Here is a 10,670-nt window from a genome sequence, read left to right as displayed (position 1 = left end):
TGTATTCAGGTTGATCTATGGATTATGTCACCTCCATTCATTTAAATTTACTGAATACCACTTTGACCAAAAAAAGTGGGGTGGGGGGTGAAGGATACCTGGTAGACTAGAGCATTTCCACTACGGACAGAGGACGCAGGATGGTGTGTTTTCCTGAACCTATAAAAACACTATATATTGCATTGAAATTTAGTTCTCACAGCTACTTTATAAACACAAGCAGCTTTACTGATTTTCTGTTTTAAAATGTTCATTGGTAAAGTGCTTAAATGATAGGCTTCACAGAGAAGCAAATGAGCTAGTCATTTATTAATCATTGTATTTAAAAATGAGTAAAAGAGGGTGAACTCTGTGACAGGAATTATGTAAATGAGTAAGGAACAGCCCCAGTTTCATCGTGAGGTGAGCCTGTGGCAGAATCTGAGGGGCAATCCTGCAGTTGCTGGAAAACCTGCAGCTTATGAAACTGCACTATGAAAATGAGTGAACGCAATTCCCAGCCAGAGCCTTGATCCCAGATTAAATGAAAATCCCGTTTACTTAATTTCGGACTTTAACTGGAATGGTTCACTTTTGCTCCTGGAGCCATCCTCCCTGTGTTAGGAAGAAAGTGGCAAGGCAGTTGGGTTGGAATCATCCTATAGACAAGTCTCGCCTTGGGTCTTCCAGAAGGGAACAGCGCTGTCCTAACTGATGGGTGACTTTGGGGCCTGCACGCCCCCCCCCCCCCCGAAGGAAGCCACTGCTGTGGGTCAGTGCCTTCAGGATGCGGGCAGGCTACACAGAGTGGCTTTCAGCTCCTTAGTGGAAACCAGGGGAGACGCGTGTTTCTTCCGCAAAGGGCCAGGCTGTACACATGTTAGGCCTTGTGGTCCATGGTCCCTGCTGGGACAGTGCCACTCTGCCTTCTGTGCTGTGAAGCAGGCAACACATAAATGATTGAAAGTGGCTGTGTTCCCATAAAACTTTATTTGTGGATGCTGAAATCTGAATTTCCTACAATTTTCATGTCATAAAACGTTACTCATTTGATTTGTTTTCTCCTCAACCCATTCAGAAATGTGAAGACCATTCTTAGCTGGTAGGCCGTACAAAAAAGGGTGGTGGGTTGGCTTTAGCTCATGGGCCATAGTGCGAGGTCCTGCCGGGCAGAAGGGATGACTGGTTTCCTTTGACTACTTGTCACATGAAGGAAGGGCATCGTGTTGTCTAAGGTAGTGAGATTTTCTGGACTGAACGGCCTAGGCACTGGTGCAGTAAAGCCAGGGAAGAAGTATTTACTCTGTGGTGTCGGAGTTGAGGCCAGTTTACATGGCCTCATCCAGCATCTTTTCCCCCCCGGGTTACTGGCAATATATACGTATCTCTGTAAACTGAGAGACATGGTTTTTCAAATCCTAGATAAAAACATCATCAGTAACAAAATTATGATACTTATTTACAAATAAGACATCTTTCTATCGCATGACAGCTTTTATGATAAATTAGAGTCAGCATAAAGGAGTATGTGCAATTCTGCATAAGTAATAACATTCCGACCACCACTGTCCTGATAGCGCTGACAGATCCCACTGGGCGTGTCTTCTGACTTGAGAGCTTTTATTTTCTTTTCCTCACATCTCCTGGCGGTTGCTGAGAAGCAGCAAAAGTCCGTGCAGGACCAGAAAAGTCTAATTCATCATGGGTGCATACTCAGCTCAGAGCCTTGCTTTTCAACCAATCCACCGACCTGTTGGAGATGAAAGCACACATCTGTGTGTTTACTGATTTGGCAACTTCGCTCCTTGAGAAACACATAGTCACCAGTCCATTTCTATCTCACTCTTGAACATCCACTGCTCATCACTGAGTCACAGAGGTGCTGGTTCCACAGACATTCCCGATGAGGTCACGTGAGGTCATGTAAGTAGACACTTTCCGAATGGCTGCTTTATTCTGCTCCGTGGACCAACAGACCGACACTTAATAAACAGAAAGGTCGCAGTTTATCTCCACACGAGGGCAGAGATCTCCTTACGTTATTCTGTGACTACTGTTCAGTCCACAGACCAGCAGTCCCGTTTCTAGAGAGTGGAAAAAATAGCTTCTCTTCATCAAGAGACAACGGAAGGTTGAAAATGACAGGAATGTGCTCTTTGTACCTTCCTTCCATTTCCCACAAATGGGTAAACAGTGAAAGAAAAGGGTGAGTGTTAATGTCCTAGCTAGGAATGTTTTCTGTTGGTCGCGAAGGGGTGCTTTTTCACCTTTTCTGTTACTGACTACTTCGATTTCATTTCTGTTGTGCTTTTATTCTTCTTTGGAATGACAGTTCTAGGAATCACGAACTAGAATATTAATGAGTGATGATGTTAGAGTTCTCGAAATAGAAATATCCATCTATTGTAATACAAGCCCAACCTAAAGGGAGGGAAGAAATGGAATAGTATGAACAAGTCAGCAAGAAAAATTAAACTATAATGTCGTACAATAGACCTGTATTTTTAGAAAGCTACTAAAAAAAAAGTCTCAACAATCTGAAGAGAAGAAAGCATGGGGTTTTCTAAGTAAATTTATCACGTCTACAAAGGGTTTATGATAACAACTTCACGTACCTTTTCAGACTCTGTTCCTGGACACCTCCAATTGTACAAGTAATACTGTAAATTGCCATCTCCTATGCCAAACTTGAGTTTTTCCAAAAATGTCTTATTTTCCATCAAATCTAGTGCATTGAATACATCAAATCCTTTCTGCCAATGTAAAAAAATTAAAAAAATTAAAGTACCAAAGGATTAGTGTTTTCTATATTATATATTTCAGTATCTCATCTAATTTCCCTACTAACCAGCTTGAATGTGCATTTATAATAAGGTTTAATGTCTGTAATATATCATATAAGTTAGGAATTCGGTTCAGAACTATCTTATTAAATGAGTAGCAAGCACTGAATCTGATGGAGTCAGCAAGATTATCCAGAAATGCTGAATCAAAAAATACTGCAGGATGGCTAACACTAACAAAAAATAATCTATTAAGATTTCAGAAAATACTTTGTCCCTGTTTTCAAAGGAAACAGTTGCCTGGATGACCCCATTACCAGAACTGTTACTGGCTTCTAAGTTCTGACTTACCTGAACCTACAGCCAAGAAGCCAAACCTGCAAAGACTGTAAATCATGTATCTGCCTTGGGCTGATGCTGAGGAATAAATTTAGTACCACTTTAATAATAAAAATAGAATTTTAAAATGTTAGATAATACTATGCAAAATGTGATATAGATGAAGCACCTACATGTCTTTCTCAGGGTTTTTACCTTAAAATACCTTATTACTGGCCTTTTTGGGAAGTCATTGAAAATGAGCTATAAGATCAAAGAATCAAAGGAGAATGCTGATTTTGGGATCCACATATAACAGATTAAGAAAAAAGTTTCCAATGATCAAATACTGGAGGAATATAAGGAAGACACTTTTGATGTGCTGCTCCCAATTTCTCATGAACAATATATTCTCATTCAGTAATTACATCAAAATGTCCTTGTCAGCTGATTTCAATTTCTTCTTAAAGGAAAATGTTTATTTGTAGCAAGAATTTAACAATTATCCTAACTACTACACTGAGATAATAGAAAGATAATGGAAATATATAATAAGGCATATTTTGAGTTTAATTCTTTTCATTTTAAGTCCTTTAATAATATAATTTTAATAATTACATTTCTTTAATTTTAAAATTCAGAGACTAGCTGAATGAAGAAAATTATCGTTGCGAATGATTCACTGCAACACAAACAGCCCTATTTTCCCCATCCAGTCAGATCTCGTTTTATTGCGCATCACAGATAACTGTGGTGGTGGTGGTTTTTTTAAACACACTGGAGGTCTGTGGCAACCCTGCACTGAACAAGCCTATCAGAGCCATTTCCCAACAGCATTTGCTCACTACGTGTCTCTGTGTTCTATTTTGGTAATTCTTGTAGTACTTCAAAACTTTCATTATTATATTTGCTATGGTGATCTGTCATCTCTGATGTTACGACTACAACTTGCTGAAGGCTCAGATGATGGTCAGCATTTTTTAGCAATAAAATATTTTAAATTAAGGTATGTACATTGTTTACATGTGCCACACATGTAAAGACTACATTGCAGTGTAAAGATAACTTTTATATGCTCCAGGAAACCAAAAAGTTCATGTGGCCCACTTGATCACGATACTTGCTTTACTGTGGTGATCTGGAACTGTCTGGAACCGAACCTGCAGTAGCCCAAGGTATGCCTGCATTGTGGGATCGTGTATTTTTATTACATTCCTTATATTTTGAACATTACATACTCTTATGTAAGGGTGAAAAGTTTCTGATTTGTACAAAACGTCTTTTTGGTTAAGTTACAATAAAATTAATGAAGAAAACAGCCAAGAAAGTTTAAAAAAAAAGTTATCAAAATTCTCCCTTAGACAGATGGTCAACAGTAAAAATCTCTTGAATGAATCCCCCTGTGTGGAAGAAAACACAAGATGTCTTTCATACTCGGACATACATACTTAGAGACATACACAGGACAGAAAGCGGCAAGTCGCCTACCAGCTTGGCGAGGATGAGCGCGTCGGTCATGAGGTCCAGCAGCGGCGTCTCGGTGTGGATGTTGTAGAAGGAGTAGGCGGCTTTGAGGCTCTTGTGAGCCGGGTGGTGCATGACTGTGGAGGGGAGTGTGTAGAAGCTCAGGAAGTCAGTTGGCTTACCACTGGCGTTCTAAAGGACAAAGGTAACGTCAGGTAAATACCTCCCTGAACAAGTCTCGTCCAGCATGTAAGCTCACTTCCTGATCTCTCACTCGCGCCAGAGCTCTCCGTGAGAATGAAGGACAACTCATACTCCTCTCTCCAAGTCTGAGTTGGAGCCCCTTATGGTAAGCTGGGTGGAGGCTGCAGAAGAGTGTGGAGGTGGACCTCAGCCTAAGTGCTTGTCGGTGATTTGCATAAAGTTCTTAGTAAGTAGGACATTCTAAAAGGAACGCTTCTCTCTGGTTGACTGATGAGTCTCTCCAGACTCGTGGGGCAGTGGTAAAAGTAAAACTGTTTTTGCAGGAATAAGAGCACAAAGGATTAGAACTAAAAGATACTGTATAATATCGAACATCTTCTTGGCCCAAGACAGAAATTTTATCAGCTTAAAGTGAAGTTGGTTTGGAAGCTGTTTTTTTAGAAGCTTGTAAAAGGCACTGGTACTGCACCCAAATATATGTGTATGAGTAACAGAAAATCTAAAGCTATCAAAAATCAAAAGGGACGCAAAAGATGGTGCTCGTTTCTTCATCACTGGTAGATCTTTCAGTACAAGAAATTAGCCAATATTGTTTGGCTTGTAGCTATGGTGGCCTAAGCCAGTCTGCATATAATTCCAAGTATGATCTGTTTGAATTACAGGAGGAGGCTAGACCACATGTGCCATTGCTACTGTTTGTTTTAGAAGCAAAGACAATTCCAGAGGGATGGATTATCCAATCATCAATGCTTCTGATTCATTAAACCTTTTTTTCAAATATTATAAAATTAAAGATGTTAAGCTAAACTGAGTCTCTACTGCTCTGTATCAGGAGCTCAGTATCAGAGATGACTTAAAGCCCCAAATGTTAAGCTTTATTAAGGACTTTCCACTTGAAAAATACCATAGCAGAAATTAGAGGGAAAAAAAAGTCACTGGATGGGCTCAACAGTAGAGTGGAGATGACAGACATCAGAATCACTCTACTTGAATCCAGTTGAATTTACCCAATCTGGACAACAGAGGGAAAGCACACTGGGACAAAAAAAAAAAAAAAAGGATTAAGCTTCAGGTGTCTCTGGGGCAGTAACAAAAGATCCCCTATTCATATTATTGGAGTCCCAGAAGGAAAGAAGAAAATTTTGGATGGAAAAAGATAATGGCTTTGGGGGGAGGACATAGCTCAAGTGGTAGAGCACATGCTTAGCATACACAAGGTCCTGGGTTCAATCCGCAGTACTACCTCTAAAAATAAAAAATAAGTAAACCGATTACCTTCCCCACAAAATTTAAAAAAAAGGAAAAAAAAAAAAGAAAACAAAGAGAAAGGTAATGGCTGAAAACTTCTCAAACTTGGCAAAATACACACAATAGATTCAAGAAGCTGAGTGAACTCTAACAGGATAAACCCCCCAAAAATCCACACCAAGACACATCATGATTAAATTTCCAAAAACTAAAGGCAGGCAGAAACCTTGAAAATAGCCACAGAGAAACAATGCATTACCTACAGAGGAATACCACTTAAAATGACAGCAGACTGTGTGCCTGAAACCAGAGGCCAGAAGCGAGTGGTCCAAGAGATGAAAGAAAATCCCCACCAACTATGAATTCTGTATCTGGTGAAACTTCCTTCAGGAATGAAGGGGAAATAAGGACATTCTCAGACAAATGAAAACTAAAAGAATTTGTTGCTAGCAGACATACCTTTAAGATTGGCCAGAGGATATTCTTCAAATAGAAAAGAAATCATAAAAGAAGGCATGTTGGAGCATCAGGAAGGAAGGAAGGAAGGAAGGAAGGAAGGAAGGAAGGAGGCAGAAATTTGGGTACATTCCTTGGGCTATGCATCTGTTCTCGTGAGTTTTGTTTAAAAGTTCAGGAAGTAAAGAGACCTCCATGGAAATCAGGTCACTTACCACTTTGAAGTGGCAAGATGACTGTGATGGATAAAGTATTCCACTGCAAAACCCAGAGCATCACAGAAACGACACAAATATACTCAAATACACCATAAATAAATCAAAACAGAACCAAAAAACGTTCAAGGGATAGGAAGGCAAAGAAAAAGAAACAGGGACAAGAACCAGAAGAAACGAACTAAAAAATAAAAACATGGTAGACTTAAACACTAACATACCCATAATCATCAAATGTAAATGGTCAAAATACATCAACTCAACTGAAAGATGGGCAGAGTGGATAAGGAAACATGGCTCAATACACCCTGTTTACAAGAAATTCACTTCAAATTCAGTGATATAGCTGGGTAGAAAGTAAAAGGACTGAAAATCATATGCCATGGAAACATGAATTTTAAAAAAGCAGGAGTGGCAATACAGGCACACCTTGGAGATTTTGCGGGTTTGGTTCCAGACCTCCTCAATAAAGTTGCAATAAAGTGAGTCACAAAAATTTTTTTGTTTTCCCAGTTTACATAAAAGTTGCAGTTATAAAAAAGTGCACCCTATATGGTACTCTATTAAGTGTGCAGTGGCCTTATGTCCAGAAAACAATGTAAGTACCTTAATGAAAAAATACTTTATTGCTAAAAATGCTGTCATTTGAACTTTCAACAAGTAGAAGCCTTAACATCAAAGATCACCATAACAAATATAATCATAATGAAAAAGTTTGAAATACTATAAGAATTACCATAATGTGACACAGAGAAACAAAGTGAGCAAATGCTGTTGGAAAAATGGTGCTAACAGACATGCTAGATGCCAGGTTGTCACAAACTTTCAATTTGTAAAAAAAATGCAGAATCTCCTTAGTACAGTTAAGTGCAGGGCAATAAAATGAGGTCTGCCTGTATTAATATACAATGAAGCAGACTTCGGAGAAAAGGTAATTAGTAGACAGAAAGAGGGTTATTACGTGATGACAAAAAGATTAATCTACTTGGAAGTCACGAAGGTCCTACATGTATAAGTACCAAACAAGACCCTTAGGACACATCAAGAAAAGCTGACAGAGCTGGAAGGAGAAACAGACAAGTCCACAGTTACAGCTGGGGACTTCCACACCCCTCTCATCGACAGACAGAACTACCAGAATTAAAGAAGGGATCTGACTACAGTTTCTGTACCCATTAAAAGGGAATACTATGAACAACTTTATTCTTAAAAAATTGACAATTTAGAAAAAATAGACCAATTCCTCAAAACCCACAAAATTACAGTTGACCCTTGAAAAACATGGGGGTTGGGGGGACCCCAAGCGCAATCAAAACTCCAAGTATAACATTACAGTTGGCCCTCCATATCCTCAGATTCAACCAACCCCGGATCATGTAGTTCTGTAGTATTTATTGAAAATGCCTAAGTGGACCCACACAATTCAAACCTATGATGTTCAAGGGTCAACTGTACTAAAATTCAATCAGGATGAAATAGATCATCTGAACAATCCTGTAACCCATAACCATTAAAGAAACTGAATCCATTATTTTAACAGAGAACAATTCTCTAAGGTCAGAATGTTTCAACTGGAGAATTCTAGAGCTATTTAAGGAATTAACCAATTCTATATAATTTCTTCTAGAAAACAGAAGAGGAAGTCATAACCACTTTATGAGGCCAGTAGTATCCTGATACCAAAACCAAACAAAGACAGGACAAAAAGAGAAACTGCAGACCAATATCCCTCATGGACCCAGAAAATACTCTACAAAATATTAGCACTCCACATCCAGTAATGTATAAAAAGCATTATACACCATAACCAAGTAGATAATTTTTCTAGGTGTGCAAGGGTGGTCAAACATATGAAAATCAATTAACAAATATACCATATCAACAGACTGAAGAAGAAAAATCATGTGATTGTATCAATTGAAGCAGAAAAAGCACTGGACAAAATCCAACACCCATTTATGATAAGAACTCTCAGCAAGTTGGGCATTTTCTTAAATTCATAAAGGAGTATCTACAAAAACCCTACAGCTAACATCGTGGTGTAAGACTCACAGGGTAAGACTGAATGCTTTTCCTCAATATCAAGAACCAGGCAAGGATGCCAACCTTCACCACTCTTACTCAGCAAAGTACTAGAAGATCTAGACTCTGCAATAAGGCAAGAGAAAGAAAATAAAGGTATACAGATGGGAAAAGAAGAAATAAAACTGACCCTATTTGTAGGTGACATAATTGTCTGTGTAGAAATTCCAAGAAATCTCCAAATAAACCCCTAGAACTAATACGTGATTTCAGCAAGGTTGCAGGATACAAGAGCAACACAGAAAAGCAATTACATTTCTACATACTAACAACGAACACATGGAAACCAAAATTAAAAACACAATGCCATTCACAAGTGCTCCAAGGAAATGAAGTATTTAAGCACACACTTAAAAAAAAAAGTTACAGAATTTGGATGCTGAAAATTATAGACAGATGATAAAATAAATTTTAAAAGACCTTAATTAATAGAGACATACCATGTTCATGGATTAGAAGACTTGTTAATTCTCCCTAAATTAATTTATGGATTTACTGTAATTCTTACCAAAATCCCAGCAAGGTCTTTTGTAGATAAAGACAAGCTTATTCTAAAATTTATATGCAAAGGCAAAGGAACTAGATTAGCTAAGACAATCCTAACAAAGAAGAGTAAGGTGAGAGGAATCACTCTACCTGATATTAAGGCTTACTACAGAGCTCCAGTAATGAAGGCAGTGTGGTAGTGGTGGGGGAATAGACAAAAAAATAAAATTGTTTGCTAAAGCAAAACAGTATTAAACTCTGGGACACATCCATCTCAGATGAGGTCATCCAAACTGGCCTTTTCAAAACTGAGAAAAGCAATTAATCATACAGGTGACAACCAAGTGGTATCCTGATTTCCCATTAATGAGTAGTAACAGTGTGCTTTTATCCAGGAATGGACACTGTGAGAACATCTGGTTCTAGCAGGGTGAGCAGAAATCTGGTCCAGGAGTAGTGAGTCATGGAGGCAGAAGAAGGAGATGGGCACTCCATGATCTTTCTGGAAAATGGACTCTACCTCACAGGATTTTCACACTCCTCTGTACTATCTTATCACCTTATCTTTACCTCCACTACAAAAGTGTCAATGATGTGCTCTTGGGGGAGGAACCAGTGGGCTACTTCCTCTTCATCCATCACCGGGGCTAAATGAAATTGCTTCAGGTAACTGTTGGTTAGTTCTTGAACGGCTTTGATATCTCTTGGTTCCATCGGCCTCAAGCCTGCAGTTTTTGTAACCTGTTACAGTGAAAACAGAACAAATTGGGAGGTTTAAAGAAGAGGAGTAAACAAACTTGGCACCAAAGCATGGTCCCCAGACCAGCAGTATTAGCATCCCATGGGAGCTTGTTAGAACTGCAGAATCTTAAAAAACACAAAACAAAAAAAAAACCAAACAATGAATGAATGAATGAATTTTTTAAATAGAAGTATAGTCCGTTTACAATGTTGTGTCAATTTCTGGCGTATAGCATAATGCCTCAGTCATACATGAACATACAAATATTCATTTTTATATTCTTTTTCATTATAGGTTACTATAAGATATTGAATATAGTTCCCTGTGCTATATAGTAGAAACTTGTTGTTTTATCTATTTTATATTCAGTAGTTAGTATCTGCAAATCCCGAACTTACAATTTATCCCTTCCCACCCCGTTTCCCGTATGGTAACCATAAGTTTGTTTTCTATGTATGTGCATCTGTTTCTGTTTGGTAAGTAAGTTCATTTGTGTCTTTTTTTTTTTTTTTTCAGATTCTACTTTTAAGTGATATCATATGGTATTTTTCTTTCTCTTTCTGGAACTGCAAAATCTTGGGGCTGCACCGGACCTACCAAGTCAGAAGGTGCAATTTCATAAGATCCCCTGGTGCTTTGTTTACACACAAAGTTTGAAAAGCACTGGGTTAGAATATAAGCTACACAGTGTGA

General features: G+C 38.5%; 1 protein-coding gene across 2 annotated transcripts in view; it reads right to left on the bottom strand.

Annotated features, from left to right (window-relative positions):
* Positions 1 to 950: 950 nt before the first annotated feature.
* NMT2 (N-myristoyltransferase 2) overlaps positions 951 to 10,670 on the bottom strand; it is a 56,906-nt gene continuing 47,186 nt past the window's right edge. For both annotated transcript variants that reach the window (XM_072955036.1, XM_072955037.1), the window contains 4 exons: positions 9,806 to 9,976; positions 4,569 to 4,736; positions 2,595 to 2,732; positions 951 to 2,400 (listed from right to left, as the gene is read on the bottom strand). In XM_072955036.1, the coding sequence (XP_072811137.1) occupies positions 2,380 to 2,400; positions 2,595 to 2,732; positions 4,569 to 4,736; positions 9,806 to 9,976 (498 nt within the window). In that variant the 3' untranslated portion in view covers positions 951 to 2,379. The remainder of the gene's footprint in view (positions 2,401 to 2,594; positions 2,733 to 4,568; positions 4,737 to 9,805; positions 9,977 to 10,670) is intronic.

Source organism: Vicugna pacos, chromosome 35 (assembly GCF_048564905.1).
Source record: "Vicugna pacos chromosome 35, VicPac4, whole genome shotgun sequence".
Taxonomy (NCBI): domain Eukaryota; kingdom Metazoa; phylum Chordata; class Mammalia; order Artiodactyla; family Camelidae; genus Vicugna; species Vicugna pacos.
Note: the sequence above shows the minus strand (reverse complement) of the source record. Positions and strands in the feature narration are given on the sequence as shown.